We start from the raw sequence: 25,424 nt of genomic DNA, 5'->3' as shown, positions 1-25,424 counted from the left end.
TGTATCTCGATAACCCAGTAATTAATAAGATGATGTTGATGTCTGACATGTTTAGTTAGTATACAGTGTGAAGTATATTTGTATTAGAGTGGTGACATATTGTAAAGAGGGATCATTCATAAATATGGGTCATAAGATGTGGAACAGGAGTTATAAAACCTGAAGTGCTTAAAGTCAAGAACCCATGCTAAGAGGTGGGTGTCAAGAGACAGTGGATTTTTTTAGCCAGCTGTAGCTTTTAAATGTTACACCCACTTTTGCACTGGTATTTCACATTTTTTATGACAGTGAAAATAGCCCTGGAAAGAGAGAAAAACATAAGATTTGATTTGCACCCATCCACAACAGCAACACAGCATTAACCCAGAATTTGTGCCCACACTGACATAAAACTAGAGTCTTGACATATCTTCAGCAGGAGTCCATCTACTACGTCTATACTGTACTAACATAATGTTCTCTGCATGTCAATTTTACATTTACCTACTGAATACTTTTTGTGCGACTGATTGTTAACTGAATTAATGAGCTTAGTTTTCATCTTCAGTTACTTAAAAAGGGGTTTACACTTGATTGACAGCACTCTTACCTTTACCTTTGTGCCTACAAGTGCTGATGTAATATTTGCTTTAATGTCTAAGCGCTTCCTTTGTCAGGAACCAAAAGAAGACATACCATCTGTTCAAGATGAGAGGAGAAGAACTGGCACTTCAACTTCTCCTGGTCAGATGCCTGACTGAAATTCATACAGTACTGTATGTGACTTTTTTTCATACTGCTGCCTCAACCCTAAAGTCTTTGTATAATTTACCTTAACTGGAACTAAGAGTCCGGACCCAAACCTGTTCCAACATGGCAAAAGCCTCCGATTAGGCTAACTAGTGTTTTCAAATTGCTTATAGTGTGTGAAAGTGTGAGAGTGAACATTCTTGTGTGGATTTGCACCCCACTCAGGGTGTACTCTACCTAAAGAGTCCCCTAGTATAGGCTCCAGGCCTCATGCAACCCTATACAGGACACGTGGTATAGAGAATGAGTGACAGAGTGATATTATCATATAACAATGATTTAATACCATATGGCATCTAATAAAAAGAATAATTAAGTTGTTTTGTGCGCAGGGGTTTAGTGTACAATATGTTTGTTCATTGAGGCCCATGGTAAAAGTCACTAATGTAGTTGGACTTTCAGCTGCTCCAGCGAGGATGATTTGATCTGCACAACAACTTGGCACAGCTTTTCCACATGGCAGGTAAGAAACCTACCACTGAGCCACCAATGGCCATGGTAAAAATCACTGTACATAATCAAATGAAAGTCCTAATTATAATGCACAAAATGTTTTCTTGCATACCAATCAAAATTTTCCATATGCAAAAAAGACAGCTTTTGTGCTTCTCCACTATTTCCTGTAAAACACTTTTGATTTTGTATCATGTTGCTCTTCTCAACACTGTGAAAAAAAAATAAGAATGAATTATTGACTCGGAAAGTAACGGAATGTTAGACCACTATTTTTCATTACAAAAAATTTACACTAGAAGTCATTATTTTTACACTCAAATAAAAAATTAGAAAACCAATCATATCATAAATATGGTAATATTCGATTATGGTAATGAATAATGTGCATTAAAATATGTATTACTGGTTATAAACGATTGGCTATGTAGAATTTTATTTCCTGGCAGCCCTTTGATTGTATATTATTATAATTTAAGAGCTAATAAGCATCTGTAACCATGATAAATTGGTCTTCTTCAGTTTAGTTAGAATTTTCCAGCAGTCAAATTTGAGGCATGCATAATATATAATGTAAGACCCAGTTTGTACTTTACATTACAGTATGCACTGTATGCAAAATATATCTAAATATATCTAAAAATCAGGCAGAAATGCCTATGATACTACTCCTACTACTACTACGACTACTACTACTAATAATAATAATAATAAACTCATAAGGAATAAATAAAAAAAAAATCAAAATTCTGATCATATTCACTTTTTTCAATGCTTGACTTCAGCTGTTTGGTTTGGCTAATGTGTGTGAGGCTAATATTACTAGAGAAAATAACTTTTTAAACATATAATTCTAAATATAGTCTTCAATAAAAAGATTAGAAAGGGGACATTTTTTGTAGTCACAAAATTACTAATTATTATTAAAGGTCATTTTAGGAAAATAATTAATTTAACAATATGGCAAAAGGTTAGGTTAGGATCCTTTTGTGATTATACACTTTGCTGTTTCCAGATCATAAAAACTCCTAAACAGCTAAACAGTTATATGTGTTGTAATAAGAAAGGTGAATAATATCATCTGTTTTTAATATTTTTATTGATATTTGATTTCAATGATATCAATTCAATTTTATTTGTATAGTGCTTTTAATTCAATTTAATGTCAATTCAATTTTATTTTTATAGCGCTTTTAACAATTGTCATTAAAATCGTCAAAGCAGCTTTACACAATTAAAATAATTATTTAAATTTGTATGGAATGTGAGTGTGCATAAATCAAAATGGTCAAATAGTCCTTGATGAGCAAGCTGAGGGCGACAGTGGCAAGGGAAAACTCCCTGACATGGTAGTAGGAAGAAACCTCGAGGGGAACCAGACTCAACAGGGAACCCATCCTCATGTGGGTGAAACAGACAGTAGGAATTGATCTGCATTCATTCTGTGTGTTAGATGGCAGGGAGTTCAGTATAACAGTTAATAACATGTTAATTTGTCCAGGTAGTTATTGGAGGCTCAGGTAGACTTGTAGAAAATTCCAGTCCTGAACTATCAAGCAACTGCAAAACAGTATATCAATATTTGATATTTATTTTAGACCAAAGACAAATGTTTTAAACCTACAGTGGCAAGAACAAGTATTATAGCTTTTGGAATTTCATGGTTTTCTGCATGATTTTTTTCATTAATTTATAATTTGTTGAGGTCTTGGCTCTGACCTGGCTGATTTTGTTTTTCTGGAGCCATTCTGTTGTGGACTTGCTCTGGTGTTTTGGGTCATTGTCCTGTTGCATCACCAACTTCTACAGAGTTTTAGCTGACACAGAGACATTCTCACATTGTCCTGAAGAATTTTTTAATACGCTTGGGAATTCATCTTCCCCTCTATGAGTGTAAGCTGGCCAAATCATGATGTTTCCTCCATCATACTCTATATTTGGAATGATGTTTTCATGATGATATGACAGTGCCCTTTTTACGCCAGATGTATTGCTGCGTTTTCTTTCCAAATAGTTCAATCTTAGTTTCATCGTGAACAAAACATTTTGCCAATACCACTGTGGTGTGTCAATGTGCTCTTTCGCAAACTTCAAGCATTCAGCAATGTTTTAAGTAAACACTGTTTCAAATTTTTGGCTGTCACTTGGGGTTGTTTCTTTACCTCATTAATGAGTCCTCATTGTGCTTTTTGAATCATTTTGACTGGGCGTCCACTTTTTGGTAGAGTAGACAGTCCCAACTTCTAAAGTCTTTGAAATCACTTTATATCCCATTTTCAGCTTTATGGAAATCTACTATTCTTGATCATAGATCCTCTGAAAGCTTTTGGCTCACATTAGCATATTCTTCTTGTGCAGACCAAACTTGAAAAAAGCTTTGACATTTATTACTTAATGCCATTTTACCCACAATAGTGTAACCAGATCACTGTATTTTTGTTAGTCAGGTGGTCATTTAGTTTGGATTATGCTCTTAAATTTTTCAAATCTGAATCACAGAACTGATAAACGCCCTCTGCTCTTTGCTTAAATTGAATTCCATTTCATTTACAAACACCTTTTGAAGTATCTTTCAAATGAATATATGTAATAATCATGAACACAATGTGCAGCTAGTGACCTATGGCATCTATTTAGTTTTTCTTATTCTTATTATTATTTATTCTGAGTGAGACGGTTAGATGTTTTTCAGGCTAATATCACTCATTGTTCATGCTACCATAAATGCATGTTCACAAGCAAATTCTTTTCAGGGCCATTCCAGCTAATAATGTCATCCCTGAACACAATTTCAGCTGTTCCAGTTGACAGAGCAGCATCAAAGTATAGTGGAGCTGTGCCTCTGAGACAGAGGACTATGTGTTCCCTACAATAATACCTCAAATTGATGCAAGAGTTAGACACTACTAGAGTTCTAGAACTGAAAACCCAGGTGACACAATCATTCTTACTATCTAACTATATTACAAGAGAAGTGACAAGGCTATTTCATTGCAATAATAATTAATATAAAATAATTTTTAATTCTTAATAAAAATAGTCTCTCTACCCACGATTCATCATGTTTTTAAATTCTTGGTGATTTCAAAAATTGTGACAATGAAAACTTTTAAAAAGAAATGTTTAAAAGATATTAACCCTAATCTAATTTTAGAAAAATAATAAAAACAAAAGTAATGAAGGTTTAATTCAGTGGGGAAACAAAAAAACAATAAGCTAAGTTCTAACTAACCACATTTGGCTATGCCAGTAATTGGTGCCACAGCCTTCCGTCTTACTACCCACCACTGACACGCTTGAGCTAAGTAAGCTGCTAAATTAGCGAAGGGCTCACCCTGAATTCTGACATTTTTAAATAAAAACTAAAAAATAAACTTTTTACCTGAAAATTTTCCCCTATATGTATTTGTGATCACTGTGCCTTCAGCAGTGGCAAACAAGCAATTGGTTTCCCTCTGCACCTGTATCAAAATGATGCAAAAGTTGCAAAACACATGTGTTGAATTAGCCTTACATTCCCCAAAATGGGCGCATTTAGCAAATAAATGTCATAAGGTTTCTTTTAGAGGGAGTGGATGTTTGCTGCTTAACTTGGCTTTATTATATTTATCAATATTATGTAAGTTGTCCCCCATGTAGTTAGTGTTAATGTCAACTCAGACTGAATTCCAAATCTAGGTTCTAGTCTCACAATTTAGACAATAGACAATTCTTAGTTTAGCTGTCTCTAACCCTTAAAGAGCATTTTAGCCATTATTTGTTTTGCCGTTTTTTTTTTGTTTGTTTTTTATAAAAATATGTTAATCTCAGGACTGTGCATATAAACTGTGCAGTATAAACTGACATATTTTCTTTTTTGAGCACAAAATAGGCAATATAATGAACTGAATTTGAGTTCACATTCATTCACATATTCTCATTCACATATTCTGATAATAGTAACATTTATTCTTTATAAAAGTACTGATAACTTTTGTTTGACCTGACATATCAGAAAAACCTGAATACACAGTTTGAAGTCTAAAGCCTCCTCGTTAACACGCTCCAGGAATGCTTCTATATAAGCTAGATATTTTTTTTTTCATCATCATTGACCTTGCTGCGTTGTCGGCATGTATCTGTGTCGGTTGGGTTTTAAAGGTACAGAATAATGTATACTGTTTTTTGTAAACCAACCAGCACATAATAAAATTCTAATACTGATACTAATATTATTCAGAACAGTTTGGTGTCTGAAAAGATTGGCATCATGTCCTACCAAGCTTGTTGTTTTCTTAGGATACTTAATCAATTCATGAGCAACTGTAGAGAATCAACTGTCACACGTTGAAACAACTGTTTATCATCTCAGCTAAAATCAGATTATGGTTCTTTATATAAAACTATGTACTGTGACCCCAAAGAAAAGAAAACCAACCATAATATTTTTTACATGAATAACACACCCTTATCGTCTGGTTTTTCAGCAATGATTTGAGACATTTCTAAAAAAATACCACAGCAAATGACTAAAATCTTTCAGCCATGCCTCAAGCTCTGACTGAATGTTTAATAATTGTATCTCTTTACTTGTTTAAAAAATGTTGGATGGATTACACAAAATGATAGAAACATTCTTTAAAATTCTGGTAATAAAAATTAAAATGATTCTTCAGGTGTAGTACTTCCTTACTGCAAATCTCCTATGGTAGTACATCCCAAAGAGGTTCAACTGGGAAGGTCACAAGGATCACAACTTTTTGGTATGTTGATGAAGCCACTTTAAGATATTACTTTGAGATATTCCCATGCTGGAATTAATTATTAGAAGATAGGTAAAACAGGCAGCAGCAATGACTGATATTTACAGTCCCAAAGTGTACCAGGAAAACATTCCTCACACCACCACCCTTCTCCACTATCTTGGACTGTTAACATGTATCCATGCTGCTGGCATCAAATGCTAATCCTACTGTCTGGAGAGAAATCAAGATTCACCACACCAGGCTACATTTTCAGTTGTACAGTTTTTGTGAGCCTGTTCCCATTGCAGCCTCAGCTTTTTTTTACTGGCTGAAAGGAGTCATAGACATGCTGAGAGCATATTGATTTGGGTGATGAGACTGCATGCTATACATTTCCTTTACATACATTTTACTTTAAAGCTTTTTGTCTCCTTATACATCTCACAAACATGCAAGTAAGCATAAAACTATATATAAATAAAATAAAAATAAATTAATAAAAGCAAATTGCTGAGCCATAATCAACTACTTAAAAGCATTTTTTTTCCCTATATACATTTATAAAGTCTGTTTTGGTTTAAAATCTATATTGTATACAGTGTTTTAACTTAAAAGCAAGATTTAGTTATGCTTCCTGTTTAATCTCTGCACCAATGTTACTATGGAGTAGTGTGGAATGTTTACCCAGCAGGGTACTCAGCATATTACTCTTACATTAAAATACTGCAGTGGAATAAAAGGGGAATAATGAGGGCAAAGAGGGCCCTGGCACGACCAGTCTGATAATAACACCCATTAGGGTTCACCTTTCACTGGGCTGGTAAGTGAAAAATTACTGCAGATTGCCCAATTTGCGGCACCCCATAGTTCAAAGGGCACAATGACCTTAACTACATGCTGGCTCTGCACTTGTAGAAGGGCAGAACCTTGTAGGTGGCAATGGGACTGAAGACACAGGGAGCAGGCTTTGGAAAGAGACTGACATGGTCCTTTCTTTACTGGAATGCTCTCCAGAATCATGTTTGGCAAATAAATATATGTCAAGTAAAAAATCACAAAGTATTTCTTTTGTCAACTGTCATGGGTTATAGTCAAGTTGATGGTCAGGCTGAATACTACTGACTGTCCACCTTACTAGAAAGATCTGTACACCTACTGTACATATTCATTTCATATTCACTTATCTAATCAGCCCATCATGTGGCAATAATTGCAATCATGTAGATACAGACTCACCAAAAGTTTAAGGCTGGCCACTTTTTGTAAGTCTGTGCTCATAATGGCCAGGTCATTGTTCATGGCTGAGAGGTGTGGAACCTTCAGTAATGTGGTCTTTTACACTTTTAACTCAGCCACCTCAAGGTTTGTTGTGTTTTGTATTCTGAGATTACTATAGATTCTGAGATGTGTTCTTTGGATTACTTTTAAGCTCCTGTCAATTCAAACTGGTCTGATCATTCTCCTCTGATATGTTATACACCGTACTCTAGTGTCTGTTGTATGAGAAAATCCCCCAAAAAACAGTCCATCCCAGGCCATCTGATACCAACAACCATTACATGGTCAAAGTCACAAGGATCAGACTTTTCCTATTATAATGTTTAATATGAACATCAAACTAAGCTCTTGACCTGTATCTGTATGATATTATGTACTGCACTGCTGCCACATGATCAGTTGAACCTGAGATGATTCTCACGTTTCTTTCTTTCTTTCTTTCTTTCTTTTTCTTTATTTATTTCGTTCTTGACCACTATACTTACACTTCCTACCTCTAGTTGCTATAAGCACAAAGATACACATAAATAGACTGGTGATAATTACAAACCACTGCGAACCATTACACATTACCTGCTACTTCAACTCACCTGCTCTCTATCAGCAGCCTACTTTCAACCCTGCTGCCACAAGTGACTTGTCACATAATAGAGACCTTAATTAGATGACATACAAAATTAATAAGATGTCAAGCAACATTAAAAGAAACAAGCTATTGAAACGCTGCTAATTTAAAATTCTATATGTACCTTGTTTATAAGGCTTTGTATTTGCATTCTTGTGACGTTCGTGCAAGTGAAATCAGTCCACCTATTAGAGTGTAATCTTTATTTAAATTATTCAGTTATTTGTTTCACAATAATAGAAAGAGTGGAAAGATCGTGCAGGGTAATGTCTGTTTTCTTATTCCCCTTGTCTATAATGACAGACCGCAAACAGATGTTTAGTGAATCTAATGAATCCCAGGTCACAAAGAGTTCAAAACACAAAACAGATACCAGGGACAAGAAGAAGGCAGAGGTTAAACACCATACCTTATCAACTCTAGAGAATTATCCAATAAACAAATCCAAGAACAAAAAAAGAAAAAGTCCCTGCTTGCATTCTGCACAAAATATGCATTCACTTTATGCATGTAAATGTGACCATACCTAACTTTTCTCACCCTTTTACTGTCTGTCGAGCTGCACATGGCGCTCCTGAGTTCCAGTTATCCAGACCCTCTCTGCCCCTTTGGACCTATCTGACACATCCTGGTGGCTAGCTTCTGGTTGGAAATCCGGTTGCATAGAGACCCTGGTCTGTATTGGATGCATGTCGCGACAGTTCTACTTGACCGTGAATATGGTCTTTGAACCATCAGCTGTTCTTTGATGTTTTTTTTTTAGGATACCAGTGGCGGACTGGCCATCTGGAGCACCAGGAAAGGGTGAGAGGAGTTTTCTTGGTGGGCCGCTGGCCAAAATGGCCCGGCCCAGTCAGTACGCAAATATATAAAAAATGACAAAACCCATATTATTATTACCCATATTATATACATCTTTTTTCTACGCATATGGGTGAGTGCATAGGGAAAGGTTATGATCCTTTCTCGAGGCAGCGAATTTCTCTGAGCAAATTAACAATAATTTTCTTGAATGAAAAGGAGGTAGAAGAAAAGGTAAACCTGAAAGTTACGCGAAAAGAAAAAAACGCTTTAGAGGTAAATGCTGTAAAATGCGTCAAATGAACAGATTCTGCCTTTGGTATGAAGGAAAGTTAAAGTTCCGCAGGCTCTGATGGCTCTAACATTACGGTCAGGGACAGCAAGGCTGAATCCAGCAGCCCACCATATCCCACATTATAATACACTGGCTCATTAAAGTGGAAATTAATTTTTAAAACCACATACTAGTATAAAAATATAAAACAAACAAAAACATTTTAAAAAAGTATCACTAAACATAAAAAAAACTAATTAGAGAACAATAAGACAAGCAACGTACTGTATAAAGACAATATTTTCAGTGTCCAGTAGCACCAGTCTGACAGAGACCCAGGACGATTATAAACAGTTTGACAGCAAAATGAGACATTTTGGCAGTATTGTCATTTATTTATTTATTTATTCATTTTAAAAGATGCAAGTAAATACGACCAAAATGTATAATTTACTGGCTGTTAGAAAATATTATGTTCATTGTCTCTTATTGAGTCACAAGGGTTTTAAAAAGCATTCATCATTCAAAGTTATTTAGATCAGTGTAAAGTTAGTACGATTTAAAAAGTGCTATAACTCCATCTGCCACAGTTTCATCCCAGTGAAACAATCTGACTACAGTACATGTGCAGTGCCATGAAAAAATATTAGCCCCTTTCAGATTTTTTTTTCTTTGCATATTTGTCACACTTGTATGGGTGGAATTTCACCTAAACACTTTATGAGAAACAAATTGGCCTTTTTGTTTGTGAGATATCATGAACATTTCTCAGGGAGTATCATCATGATGCAGTGTAAGGTGCAGGTGCAGCAGGTCAGTGATGATGACCAACACCTCTCCTCTGATCTACCGGAGCCAAGTGAAAAGAATGGCAATCAAACTGAACAGGTAAACTGAAATAAAATCTTGTGCTAGTAATTATTATGGTAGTCAATAATAATTCAAAATAATGTTTCTCAGCATTATTTCGAATTAATATTGACTATCATAATAATTCAAATAAGTAACTAGTTTACTAGCGTAAGCTAATGCTGCTTCTGATTTTATTTTAGTGTACCTGTTTGGTTTTAATGTCATTCTTTTTAAAATATTGTTATATTAGTTGTTTGTCTTGATGTTCTTTTCTTCGTTTCTTTGTTTTACTAATATGACCCAATATATGTTCAGCGATACTTTAAATAATATGTCTAAATAGCATTGATTTCTGTATTGTGTTATAATTTTATACTTCTAACTGGTGTTAAAAATGTATCTCTACATTAATGAGTCAATGTATTATTGTGTGGGCTGCTGTGGGCCATCTGTTATCACCCTCATAAGTATGGGTTCCCTGTTGAATCTGGTTTCTTTCTACTGGCATCTCAGGGATTTTTTTTCTTGCCGCTGTCGCCCTTGAATTGCTCATCAGGGACATTTTAATTTTTGCATATTTTCTCATACATATCATTTTTACATACTTATTTCCCTAATTTTCTTTTGATTCTGAAAAGTTGCTTTGCAACAGTAACCACTGATAAATGTCCTATATAGAGAAACTTGAATTTTTTTGAATTAAGGTGGCATAGTGGAGTGGTGGTTAGCACTGTCGCCTTGCACCTCCAGGGTCCAGGTTTTAATTCCTGCCTCGGGTCTGTGTGCATGGATTTTGCATGTTCTCCCTGTGCTTGGACTCTTTCCCCCAGGTTTCTTCCCACAGTCCAAAGACACTAATTGCCGTTCCCAATCTGCCTGTATTATGTATTTGTGTGTGTACCCTGCGATGGATTGGCACCCTGTTCAGGGCCCCCCATGACCCTGTTTACTGGTTAAAGAAGTAGATGATCAAATTGTGAAAAGATATTGTGGCGTTTTTACGCCCGAAAGGATGGTGGAGAGACGAGTTATTAATTTGCTGCCCAATGCAAATGGCTGGGAGTACTTTATTGACTCACACAAGGTAACCAGCAGCATAACAACACACACACACCACACATATCCTGGCTGAAGCCACTAAACCAAATACCTTTCCCCAACAGGGTGAACACATAACAGCCCCCCCCCCCCGCAAAGCATGATGGTTCCCAAGCGAAACCCCGCCCCCGTCACAATATATTTCTTTGCATAAACTGGAAATGATGGTTCACTTTGGAAGTTTCTGTCATTAGCTGTGCTTAGACTGACCCTAATTTTTGGAATGATTTTTTAATGGGAATGATTGAAGAGGCTGGTAGAAACCTTTAATAATTGTTAAGTAAGGGATGAGTCCCCAGGATGTTTGGGATCTGTTTTGGACAAACACGTTTGGATTGGTTTGGACATCGTGGCTGACGGGAAGAGAGAGAGAGAGAGAGAGACACGCACACACATACAATTGTGTTGGAATATTCTCAGGTTTATTAACCAAACAAAGGTGTATATATAAGTCCAGAGCCATTTCCTGAGTGAATGCAACAAACCACATACGCGTCGCCACCATCTGTTATTACGAGAGCATGAGCTGGTTGCATGTTGTATAGAAATTTTGGGAAACAATAAGCAAGATGTTTTGAACCATAAGAGGTATTCCTATATAAGGAATAAAGAAGATGGGGAAAAGTTAACAACTTCTAAAAATAGAAAAAAAGGGTAAGGTTGTCTTAAAATATGTATCTATCTTAAAACAAATACTATCAATAGTCTTTTCAACAGGAAAACAGATCATATCTGTCTGATTGCAATAAATATTTTCTCGCTGCTCATGTTTTTAAGGTGACAAGACAAACTCGAAACCTAAACTTACATCCGCTGCCTTATGGTCTTTGCTGGATAAAGAAGCAGTAAGAAGCTCCGAAAGTAGCGCCTTACTGTAATATATTACTTATTTTCAGTAACTTGAAATATAACGTGTTACTTTTCAAAATTGTAACACAAAGGAGTAATAGATTACTTTTTTTTTAGTAATTAGTAATACAAAAGTTACTTTTGCTGAAATTGTGCATTGAACATCTGTGTTTTTATTAACTTTTTGTGCATAATTGTTGAAAAGATTCTGAAGCTTACAGGATTCTTTTAAGCTGTAAAGGAGAAGGAAGGAGAGTCAAGTTCATCAATAAGTGGAGGTGGAGTGATAAATAGTGGCAGCAGTGAGGGCAAACTTGAACGAACAGTTTACTACGCACCTAGTCTACCCTTTCACTTTATATGTGTGTGGTTGTTATATAAATTAATTAGACTTAAGTGATTTGGTTATCGGTTAATATAAATATTGCTCTGTTCAACGGCAGAAGGACAAAAAGGACCCACCTACTCCAACTTTGCTGTAATATTTCATCCAGACATTTGAAGTACTGTTGATAACATAGCTGGATACCTATACATCTTCTTTACTTTTTTTTTTTTTTTTTTGTCTAATGATGGCTTGGGAGTCAATACTAAACCATTTCTCCCTGGGGGTTTGCAGACAGGATTTTGTTATATGGATATATGTTTTATAAAATAAATTTGCACTAAATGGAAAAAAATAAAACCTATCTGTGACAATTATTTAGCATTTTATACTTTGTACAATTTTTTGTTAATTGCATTGTTGTACAAAATCTTCAGCAGGGAGATCTGATGTCCATCTGACCCGCTCCTGCTCATCTCGTACTTCTGTTCTGAGTGGTAGACCTTCCCAGGCATTAGCCTGCCTTGCTCATAAATTAGTATTAGGCCAACAATAAGATTAATTAATCCACACAATGACATGAAAAATGTGACATGCAAATTATGAATAAAAAATTACAATGCAAATGTCACCACTATTCTGATTTAGTTTTTACTTGCTGCACACACTGTGGTGAGTTATAAAACCTCTCAGCCTTATAGATATGGGGAAAACTGCCTCTGGTTTAATGTTTTGGCAGCCTCCCATAGCTGATCCTGGGGGCACCATTGCATCTGCTTTCATGCGTCGTGACTGCCATCTTATCTCGATTAGAAAAATTATGTGCCAAAGTAATGTGCTACATTAAATAGTAACGAGTTGTTGTAGTTAGTCTCCTGTTGAGGGGTCACCACAGCAGACAACTTAGCACAGGTTTTATGCTTGATACTCTAACTGATGGGCTGCATGAAGTGGCTGGTACATGAGATAGTAACTAGTAATAGTAATATATCACTTTACTAGAAAAGTAACAAGTAATAGTAACAAATTCTATCCATCGAGGAACCCCGGTGCCTAACTAGGGACTGTGGTCATTACCATCATGTTTATTTTATGACTGTGGTGAGACCTCTGCTAAATTTTTTCTGTTAATTTGGACAATAACAGTAACTCAGGCTTAATGTCAGGCCATATTACCTTTGTGATAAACTGGTAAATCAATGCAAGTAATGTTTCCTCTTATGTTAAGTGCTTATGTTACACACTTGTTGTTACACACACATGTTGTTACACACTTTATGTTGTCTTTTGTCTGTAAAAAAATACAAAACATATTATTGTAGATAGTCTTCCTTAGTTAGTTAGTTCATTTTTGTTAATTTATGTTGTAATTTATGTTAGGTCAATCTTTCTTGTCTCCACTAGCCAGCTAACTAGGCCTCTTAGTTAGCTAGTTTAGTTTTTTTGGTTAATTTATGTTGTAAATTTATTTTGCATGTAAAAACGTTGTTTGTTTCACTGTGTACTAACTGTATATGGTTAAAGTGACAATAAAGCCTACTTGAACTTGAACTTGTGTTACTGACAAAAAAAAAAAAAAATTCAAATAGTAAAAATGGTCAAAAATGACCAATCTGGAATAAAAAATTTCAGGGTTGCAAAAAAGAAATCATAGTGCCAAATTTGGCCATAAAATCTCTGAAACTTTGAACGCTATAGTGAGTAAAGAGGATGTGAGACTGCTTTGAATGCGTTTAAAGTTAGGTGAGCGCGACCTCTAATGGCAGGAATAGGAAATGTCCTTATCGTGGTATCACTCATTCACTCATCGTCTACACTTAATCCTGTATACAGGGTCGCGGAGGGCATGGAGCATATCCCATACTATATACTTAGTGTATTATAATTATTAATATTATATATTAATTAAGTAAATATTGAAACCACGCAAGAAATGATTCAATTGATGCCTTCGATGCTTTCAAAGTTTAATGTCATCTTCTTAAAAGTGAGGACAGTCAACTTCACGAACATCAAATGGCCACCGTGAAAAAACTATAATATGAAAATAAACAACATTACAATCAAAATTACAGACTGCGAAGTGAATGCGCCATGACAGTCGAATTAATCACAAATTATTTCAAAACTTTACTCAATACAAACTTTACCATACATTACAAAGGCATCAAAACATAAACAAACATACCGTGTGCCTTCTAATCAGGATTTAGGAGACATTAACAAATACATTTTAAACACCACTTCTTTCTTTTCTTGCGCGCTCGACACACCTCATGTCTTTTGTGTACACACAGCTAATAAAAACACACGACTTGGTTAGTGTAGCGCTACTGGTTTTCTCCTGTAGGTGGCACATTTTTTCATATTATTATATAAATCAAATGAACGATTCAAAATACAAAGTTAAATATTACACACCATTTATAACAAACAAAAAAGGTATTTCAAAATGTGACCAAAAAATATTCTGAACAAAAATACTTTATCTGTGACAGCTACAGTTAGTGAAGTACAAACCTCCAAGCTGGAACAGAATTATTGATCAGTAGTGAGTCCTTGTCATTCATTTCTGATAGTTAGCATGATTTGCTCTACCTTTAATATCAACCAATTTAAAATTTCCCCAATGTTAATCACTTTTCTGTAAAAGAAGGATTACAAAGGCTAAGCTAAAAGATAAGTGGTGAAGATACAAGCCCTTTATTTTGTCGATTATAAAAGTGAATGTGCTAGCTAAAAAGACCAATGAGCTTGCATTCCAGTCAGTCATCAGGAGAGTGGACCATAATAAGGGGACTGCACCATAATGTGCTTTACAGAAATATGGCTAACCGCCAACACACCAGATGCTAGTGTGAACATCCCTGGTTTCAGTATCGTAAGGGGGGGTCAGAGCTAAGACAAGCAAGCACAAAAGTAGAGGGCTCGCTCTGTTTCTTATCTATCAGATAGTGCAGGTCATATCACTGTGAAGGAATTTATTATGATGTTAACCGCTAGCAGTGAGTTTCCATCCATATTACAGTAAATATTAATACAAATTTGTATTGTGAGCTGAGACAAATTATATGACACTTGGTTCTCATTACGATGCTGTCCACAGATCATTTGTTTTTTTAAATCACATTAACTAATATTGTTATACCTATCCCTATTTTTAATTAAAATGTCTAGTAGTGGGAATTTTCTATCCTTACAGGGTTTCTAGCATTTACAAACTCAAAAGCAAACCCTATTTGTTTTCAGTTTTATTCATACAGAACTCTAAAGAATGATCACAGAGCAGCTTTACTGAATAAAGAATTAGGAAAATGTGTGAGAAAATATATGAATTATAATTATCAGATTGTCCCTAATGAGCAAGCTGAGGATGAGGGTGGCAAGGAAAAACTTTCTGAGATGCCAATATGCTAAATAGGTAACCCATCCTCATTTGGGTAAGTTTTGAGACTAGTTTTGTAACATGCCAACAGAAAGACCGTTTATACATGTAGAAGATCATTACCGGTAATAAAACTTGGGTGTATCGGTACAACCATGAGACAAAGTAACAGTCTTCTGCATGCTCATCATCTTTTTCGACATTTGTGGCGTTGTGCAAAATTTGTCCTCAGGGGCCAGACCATAGATAGCGAATTCTACTGCCAGGTTTTAAGATGCTGGAGGGAAAACCTACGGCGAAAGCAATTGGATCTGTGGCATGTGAAACTCAAAACTTTTTAATCCCACTTCGTACCAGATAGCAAGGATTGATTTGCAGCCATACTGTACATAGAAGTTCAGAATAAAAAAAATTCTTCCTCCTTTTGCCTCAACAATCCTGCAGCTGTGCCAATGATAACAAAACAGCACAGGACCTCCATCTCTTGGGCCACTAGGAGCTTACAGGTCAGTGATGTGTATGAGATCTATATTTCAAGACTCTAAATAAATACTTTTTAGTAGTTCTACCAATTTTTTCTTATTACTTTAGAGTAAAGACTATCAATATGACAATAAATAATAAAAAATATATAATAACAGCTTTGCTTTAAAGAGAGAAGATAAAGCACCAAAGGAAGATCTTCTATTTTTTGTCAAAATGTTAACTTTTATATTTCTGAAATAACAACAAGTAACAATTACTGACATGCCATTCAGCCCTTTTAAGGAGATTAAAAAAATCAATAAAAATAAGACAAAATTACAATTTCTTTAGGGACAAAAGAGAAATGTCCCTAAAGAACTAGGCTCTCACAGATGAGTCCTAACTTATAGTAGTTACTTTCATAAATTTGACTAAATTGACTTAATCTTAACATTTTAAAACATCTCCTCATAATTGGGGTGACATTCAGCAAGAGAAAGGGACGGCCTCAAGACACCATGACATTTCTATTTTGGTCATGCAGAAGCACAGAAGGATGATAAATATGTAACGGAAGCAAGTTATAAAAGTAAGGCATTAAGACATTAGATATAAATTCAAGTCTGACCATTGTCAGCAATTTAAGATTCTGATAATACAAATTTGCCCCACATATATGAAAGTTGTAAATGTGGTTTAAATGTCAGTTATACACTATTATGTAGCAGCCATGATAAAATGTTTCCCTCAGGGGGCTGTCCTGTCAAAAACAAAAGCAATTTACTGTCTAATTATTTTCAACTATCCTTTAATTATTGTTCGTTTTTATTTATTGGCACTTTTAATAATGCCCATGTATTACCTTTTCACTTTAGTGAGTTTTACATTTTATTTTTGTTGAGGCCCAAAAGGAAGTGGAGGAAATGTTTAGGAGCTGGCATAAAAAAATTAGTTGTAGCCTCAAATCAGAAGAACTCTCTCAGGAATATAACATAGTCGCATTAAAAATGTCAAACTACAGTTCAGATATGTAGAACTTATACCATTATATCTTGGTCATAACAAATCTGGCATAGACTTTTGTGCACATTATGTCCCAATCAAAGATTCACTGAAGTCACTTTTTAAAAACAAATCAGCTTGACAGCAGGCAAATTTTGCATAGATGGGAAAAGATGCACTGGAAGACATATGGCATGGCAAGGTTATCTGTGAAAAATCCCTTATTTAAAACAAACACATATGCTTTGAGCTTAACAAGATGCTTTTATAGTAAAAGATCACAAAAATGTTACTTTTCAAATGTTAGAAATTTTTGTATTATAAATTCTTTTTGTAATGTGGAGGTAGTGTGGTTGTGCATTCTAGTGTACAGTACAGTACAGTAACAGTACAGCTTTGGTGATCAAACCAGGCCATTTTTACCTGAATGTGTTCCACTTGCTGAATATTCATGGGAAGGATTACAATCATTCATGGGTGCATTTCAAATGTTTTACTGCACCTAGGATTCATACACTTCTGCTATCTTTTGTTAATTCAAAAATGAAAGCTTAAATATATTTGGGAGTGTACTCAGGCTTTTAGATGCTATTCTACCTATAATGCAAATATATGTATATTAGTGAACATGAAGGTGATAAGGTGTGTGTCTGTGTTTTTTATTCAGGATGAGAGAGTGTGTCTTATAACTTTTTGGGTGCTGTGTTGCTGTGTTGCTAGACTGGGAAAATATGAAAATAATATAAAAACAACTAAACACTAATCTTTTAAATAAAGGTTAGTGGATTTTTTTTATATGCAATGTGTCTGTATTGTGTATGCAATTACCAGATACAAGAAATTAGTGATATATGACATATGATGGGATTGGTTGGAGTAGACAGGTTGTATTCACACACACACACACACACACACACACACAAAAATTTCCACCTATAGTATCTTGCCTTACCTATTGCTAAGTAAGCTCTTCTTATGATCAGAACTGCAACCCGCTGGCTCAATGTTTGCAGGTGTATCTCCAAAAGTCTAACTATTTTCTTCCTCATTCTCTGTGCTTGAATTCTTACGATTATACCACTTCAATATACAATTTACCACTTCTGTGCAGTAAGACCCGCGGCGGTGGCTTGTGTGTTGACATGGTTGACATTTTAACACAAAATGGTGTAAGCACTCTGTGATATTCTTAATGGGGACTGCACTGACAAACACACACACATGCAGGCGCACACAGAAAACACTATCTACAGTAGCAAAATGCACCAACCTGAAATTTGCTGCAACTTCATGGAGAAAAAATTCATCCATTATCTTATGGACAATTTATTCGCACTCAACTCATTATCACATTGCTTTGAGTATTGCATTGTTGTTGCATGTTACTGCTCATGTTTGCACATGCAATTTATGTTGTCTTTTTGTTGTCTTGCTAAATAGTTTTGATCATTTATGGTGTTGAATGTTGTCTTAGTTGTCTATGTTAGATTTTTGTCTTAGCTAGTGTAGTTTTAATTTATGTGGTATGTAACACCTTTGTCCTGGAGGAACATTGTTTCATTTTACTGTGTACTGAACTGTACAGTATATGGTTGAAATGATTATAAAAGGCAACTTGACTTCCTGTGCAAGTATATATTTTTTGGCACTTGCCAGTACCAGCACCAATCACGCAACGTTTTTTTCCCCCCTGTTTGTTTTCACACACAGCCTCATTCTTTAACCTTAATATACTTGAAATAAGGTGAATTAGCTAGCTACATTAGGTACCTTGGATCAGGGAAAAGCCTAATCTTTCGCTTTAAAACCCACTCTATCTGTCATGTGCTAACGCACAGAGAAACTGGAAGTTCATTTCAGGATAAAACGAAACTTATAACTTTCTCTTTCTGTCTCTCTCTCTCTCTGTCTCTTTCACTCACTCTCTTTCTCTCTCTCTCTCACACACACACACACGCACATAGCAGGAAAATGGCAGAAGCCAGTATCTCAGTAGATCAAGATCAGTTCATTTGTCCAGTGTGCCTGCATCTTCTAAAGGATCCAGTGACCACTCCTTGTGGTCACAGTTACTGTAAGGAGTGTATTAATGGCTACTGGGATCGTGAGGATGTTAAGAAAGTCTATAGCTGCCCCCAGTGTAGAGAGACGTTCACTCCAAGGCCTGTCCTACGCAGGAACAACATGCTGGCTGAAGTAGTAGAGAAACTGAAGGAGACTGAACTCCAGGCTGCTTTTCCTGCTCATTGTTACGCTGGACCTGGAGATGTGGAGTGTGGTTCCTGCACCGGGAGAAAACGCAAAGCCATTAATTCCTGTCTGGAGTGTCAGGCCTCCTATTGTGGAGATCATCTTAAACCTCACTATCAGTCTCCAGCATTTAAGAAGCACAAGTTACTGAAAGTCTTTGCAGAGCCCCAAGAAAAGATCTGCTCTCAGCATGACAAACCGATTGAGATCTACTGTCGTACTGACCAAAGCTTCATCTGTTACTTGTGCACGATGGATGATCATAAAGCTCATGATACTGTTGCAGCAAAAAAAGAAAGAACTCAAAAGCAGGTAAAACCAGATATCATTATGTTCAGTCAATTTACATTACACAAATAAGTTGGTCATAAGTTGTTTGGTTTTATAATTGTAAATTCAAATTCATTTCAATGACAATCAAAATGGCATTTATAAAGAAATGTAAAACAAAGGAGACCAGTCGGTGTACTTTAAACAGTAAACACTCAGTGTTTTTACACCATTTTACATTTAAAATGCACACATGCGTATGCTCTGTAATGTTATAGGGAAACATTTCATGAAAAATGAAACATAAATTTTTATGTATTAATTTTTAAAATATTTTTTATGTGCTTATATTTATACACACTGTGCATGTCTCCCTTTCTGGCTGAGAAAAAAAAGCATTGACGACCGACACTGCTTTCAGATCAGTGTGTCTGTGAAGCACATTTAAAGTGGCAGTGACCTTTTTAATAAATTCAGTATTTGGAATACGAGTGAATTACATTCTATAACAAGATGACAATGCAACTGAAACTTTTAGTGAGCAAATAGTAAGACAAACAACCTAAAAGTTCAGACGGTTTCATTTCGCAATCTTTGCAGTGAGGAAAGCAACAAAACCAGCACCCTGAAATGAGACACGCCCAGTGTAATCTTAAATATGAGGGGGCGGGGCGTTATTACATACAAGTACCACAAGAATTCTGTAAAGTGAGATTTTGCAGGTGCAGAGTAGAGATGAGGAACTCGGATCAATTAATGGATCCGACTCCTTCTGAATCACTCACTGAACGGATCTGGGTCTCTTGAGTTCTTTGAGTCACTTGAGTCAGTAGAGATTCTGACTGCATTTTTCTATGGTCCATCCATTATAGGGCGCCTACCGAATTCCTAGTATCCACCGAATCCTTGAACTCATGAACACACTGAGTCTCAGGATCCGGCTGTTTCCCACGGTTTCGATAAATCAGCAAGGACACGTACTGTACAGTATAGAGTCTTTTTTGTTTCTGACTATAAATTGTAAATAAGAAGAGAATAAAAAAATGAATGCCAAATATTTATTTGATTGACATATAAACATAGAAAAAAGTTTAGACAACAAGAAATATAACAAATTAATAAAATAATTATAAATATATCAGCGGTATTTGATATATTTTTATTTATATGGGCTAAAAATGTATAGAGCTATCTGGTATAGTTAGTTTTTTGTTTTTTTAAGTTTTAGATAGTTAAAATAGTCCGGGTGATAAAGCCGGGAATTGAGCTTGAGTTTTCATGCCTACTGTATGATACAGTTATTGTATACATTGAGCTTAAGCATCACACTGTTAGCATCGTTAGCATTACTATTCTGGTAAAGTTGTGTTGTGTTGGAAACCGGCCTGATGTAATACAAATGCCAGAGCCGTTTTTACATTTGTCATAATACTACGGTGTCCGTGAAGTGCAAAACAAATTAACAAAACTGAAAACAAAATAACAAAACCCAAAACAAAATAACAAATTCAAAACCAAATTAACAAAACGGAAAACAAAATAACTCATATCTGACTGGCCGAGAAATGCAATTACAAATTAACAAAACGGAAACCAAATTAAAAACCAAATAATAATACCCATCTACATCACACCAACATGTAGCAAATATGTTTGGTGTTGCTAAATTCAGATTATAGAGCACTGCGTCTAATCACTCAATATTGTAAAAGTGAAACAGCTGCGGTTTATGTCATTGTGATACGGATTCTGCCTGTTTTAACGCGGTCCTTCCACTAGGGGCGCCCAACGAATCCTTGGACTCATAAACACACGCTGAGTCTCCCGGATCACAGGCAGTTTCACTGCGCGCTGTGAGTCATTTGCTAAACAACTTAGTCAGCCACTTGTTCTACAGTTACTGTTTAAAAATTGAATTGTGTAATTATCAGTTTGTTTTTATGTATGTTGTTAGCAAAACGAAAATTTCAGACTCAACTGATCCGAGTAAATGAAGAGAATGATTCATAGTTCGTGAGTCATATAAAGGACCGGGTTATCTAAACCCTGATGAATCCGGATTCATCTCTAGTGCAGAGTTTGCTTAAACCAGCCATGTTTATGCTTCACTATGACTTCTGGGAATTGCAGTTCAGAATTGATGCAGGTCATAGTTCAGGAAATGAGGTGACAGATTTTCATAGCAAACCTTAAAAAATATTATACTGTATAACAAGAGATATTAAAAACCTTTTGTATTCTGGGGTTTTTTAAAACCAACAAACTTTTTTTGTTTTTGTTTTTTTACAACAACCGCACAATGTCTTAGATTTTTAGTATTGTGGCTTTACACCTTTAGGTTCGATTTAAGCTTCAGTTCGGTGTGTATGCAGGTTGCATGTTTTGCAAAGTATCTATAGTGTGTGCTTGTGTGCTCTGTGATGAATTATAATGATGATTTATACCTTTGGATAGCTTCCACGCCTCCAGTAACCCTGTACAAGATAAACTGTATAGAGAATAAGTGAGAGAATGACTTCTGTATGCATTTCTTTTGGTTCTAATTATTAATTTAGAATGATCTAAAGGAGGAGCAGATGAAATACAAACAGAGGATCCAGGAAAATCAGAGTAAGGTGCAGGAGCTGAAACAGACTGTAGACACTATTAAGGTGAGGAGTAAAGGACAGACACAGAGTTTATCTTTATAAAACAGTTTTCCTCTAGACATCCATTGTGTGTGTGTGTGTGTGTGTGTGTGTGTGTTCTGATAGATGTGTTCACAGGCAGCAGTAGATGAAAGTGAGAGGATCTTTATTGAGCTGATCAGCTCCATGGAGAATAAGCGTTCAGAGGTGAAAGGGCTGATCAGAGCTCAAGAGGAAGCTAAAATGAGTCAAGCTAAACTACTCCTGGAGCAACTGGAGCAGGAGATCGCTGATCTCAAGAGAAGAGTCACTGAGCTGGAGCAGCTTTCACACACAAACAATCACATCCACTTCCTCCAGGTACTTTTACAGTCTGATCTACAGAGGGTGCTGTTCCACTGAATCAGTCTGAAAGTTTCCTCCTTAAATCTTGATACACCCAGTGTGTCTTTGGTCTGATTCAGTCTGAAATTCATTTGTTTTTCTCAAACACCTTTTTTCTTCTCTTCAATATGTTTTCCCCCTGTAGACTTTCCAGTCTCTCCGTGTTTCTCCTGGACATGAGGACTCACCCAGCTTCACTGTTAATCAGCCTCTCTCATTTGATGGCGTAAGGAAATCTCTCTCTGATCTGAAAAAACAAGTCGAGGAAATCTGTGAGCAGGAATTCAACAAAATCCATCCACATGGTAAACAAGCAAACAGTTGCTTTTCATCAAACACATAAAATTCATAAAAACACATTAGCATTAGCCTTCTAAATGACATCAAGATAAATTTACCAGATAAACAGAAATTGAATTGTCAAAAATAGTCTGTTGGAGAATAAATAGCTTCACCTGGGAAAATAGTTTTTCTCATGTTTAAGGGTCTGCACAGTCTTAGGACATTTTGGCTAAAATGTGTGAAAAAAGTGGCTGAAAAACCTAATACACTCTTATTACAAATCCTGTGATTGACATCTAACCTGTGGACATTTTATTTTTTAAGATTTCTTTTACCTGACTCTGGATCCCAACACAGCACATCATGAACTTGTTTTATCTGAGAAGAACAGAGCAGTGGCTCTTACTGAAACAAATCAGCGGTACTCTGATCATCCAGAGAGATTTGACTACTGGACTCAGGTGTTGTGTAAGGAGAGCGTGTGTGGACGCTATTACTGGGAGGTAGAGTGGAGCGGTGGTGGTGTGGAAATATCAGTCTCGTACAAAAAGATCATGAGGAAAGGAGAGAGTTATGAGTGTGCTTTTGGATGCAATAGTCAGTCCTGGAGTCTGCAGTGTTCTTCTTCCTCTGTCTTTTATTGGCACAACAACATTCAGACTGAGCTACAAGGTCCAGCATCCTCCAGAATAGGAGTGTATGTGGATCACAAAGCAGGAACTTTGTCCTTCTACAGCATCTCCAACACGATGAGGCTCCTTCATAGAGTCCACACCACATTCACTCAGCCTCTATATGCTGGGTTCAGGATGTGGAGTTGTAACTCAACTGTGAGGTTATGTAATAAAAAGTGAAATGTTGGTAAAAGTCTTCAGTAAAATTATAACTGTGGTATCACAATATTATCCTACTACAATATTATCCTTGTGTGTAGAAACTGTAACATCTAATAAATGAAGAATGGATAAAAAAAAATATATTAAACAGAGAAAAATATATGAAAAAAAGTTTCATTCTATGCATTATAAGCAAATGTATAATGACAGATTTGACAATATTTCCAAAAATAACATTTTTGCTTTTGCAAAGCTTGATTCTTCAGATATGATGAATAGTTTTCAGTGACTCAATAAACACTGTGTGCAAAAACATGTATTATGTCATATTTTTAACAATTTTCTGTTCAACAGTCCAGTTAACACACAGTGCACTCAAACCCAAAAAGGCCAAAACAACAACACCAAAAAACATAAAAAATAATAATATATGAAGTAAACACAGTGTGATGATTAAACATTATAAATGTTGCATGATAATTTGCTGAACATGCTCCATCATCTATATAATGGTTTACTATGAAAAGTCTTATGGGGTCATACATTTCTAACATTTCTAAAATATTTTCTATCTAACTACTGTTAAATAGTTAACTAACATTCTGATGCATTATGGGTATTGATTTTAACATTTTCACAATTAAACATACAATTTCACACATTCATTATTAAACTTTTTTTTTTCACCTTCAAAATCTAAATAAAGCAAATAAGCACAATTATACAGATCCACAAAGTACAATATGTAATAATGTATAATATAAATAATATATTAATATTAATACAATTTTATCATATTAAATATATTTATATAATAAAATCTGACCAGGAACCTTAAATGCAAACAACCAATTACTAAATTTCTTTATAATCCTCATTTCATTTATTTTACACAGAAAATCCACTTCTTACATAAAAAATAATCAATATTTAATAATTACATATCAATATTCAATATTCAATCATCAAACCTTTTTTATTTAATGCTTTGGCCAGAAGATTTTATTATAATTTATAACAGTATACAATTCTTATAATTTGGAGTTCTGAACTTATTGAATATGGTAACATCTTAAATGCATTTTAATTAATTCCTTTCCTAACATTGTTTTTAATTAATTTTTCATCATTTCTTTAATTCATTTCTCATTTTTTTGTGCCAATTTTTTTTCACACCACAAGAGGGCCTCCTGCAACTGCAATAAGCTTATGTCACATACCAATGGTTCTAAAACCTAGCCCAGGAGGACCCCTGCCCTGCTCATTTTAATGTTTGCTCAGGATAAATAATCAGCTAATTTACAGTCTGTTCTAAATTGAAATGTGTGGGAAAGATGATAAAACATTAAAATGTGTAGGACAGATGGTCCTCCAGGATAAGGTTTGAAAACAACTGTCATAAATGAATAATATAGTAGAAAGTTAATTTCAAATAAAAATTTTATTCATCACATACACAGCCATACACAGTCATACACACTGCTGTTGACCTCAATATTTCATAGTTTTAGTTGCATATCTCTTGCTCAAAAAAAGAGCATCCCCAAGACATCGCTTTTGCTGCTTGTAGCAAGAAACTGCACTATATGACTGTTATTCAACTTTGTAACTCACTGCGGCTACAGCCACGTAATTTTACTTTTACTTCTGCATCCTAGTTATATAAACATCTTTTCCTGCTGCCCATGTTTCAATGATTTATTTCTATTTATGTTCTCTTTCTCTAGTTTACACACCTTAGCCTGGGATTAAAATTATACATAATTTTTATTATCTTAAATAGCTTGAGGTAAAAATAGGATCCTGTAGTGGCCACATAGCCAGTAAGCCTGCTCATTTCCTATAGTCCCGCTAA

General features: G+C 35.4%; 1 protein-coding gene across 1 annotated transcript; it reads left to right on the top strand.

The window, feature by feature from the left end:
- Positions 1–18,815: 18,815 nt before the first annotated feature.
- Positions 18,816–23,624, top strand: LOC128514082 (tripartite motif-containing protein 16-like). Its single transcript, XM_053487752.1, has 5 exons — positions 18,816–19,482; positions 21,996–22,091; positions 22,194–22,427; positions 22,597–22,756; positions 23,058–23,624. The coding sequence occupies exons 1-5, from the start codon at positions 18,892–18,894 to the stop codon at positions 23,585–23,587; spliced, it is 1,611 nt and encodes a 536-aa protein (XP_053343727.1). The 5' UTR covers positions 18,816–18,891; the 3' UTR covers positions 23,588–23,624.
- Positions 23,625–25,424: the final 1,800 nt, after the last annotated feature.

The sequence above is a fragment of the Clarias gariepinus genome, chromosome 26, assembly GCF_024256425.1.
Source record: "Clarias gariepinus isolate MV-2021 ecotype Netherlands chromosome 26, CGAR_prim_01v2, whole genome shotgun sequence".
Lineage (NCBI taxonomy): Eukaryota > Metazoa > Chordata > Actinopteri > Siluriformes > Clariidae > Clarias > Clarias gariepinus.
Note: the sequence above shows the minus strand (reverse complement) of the source record. Positions and strands in the feature narration are given on the sequence as shown.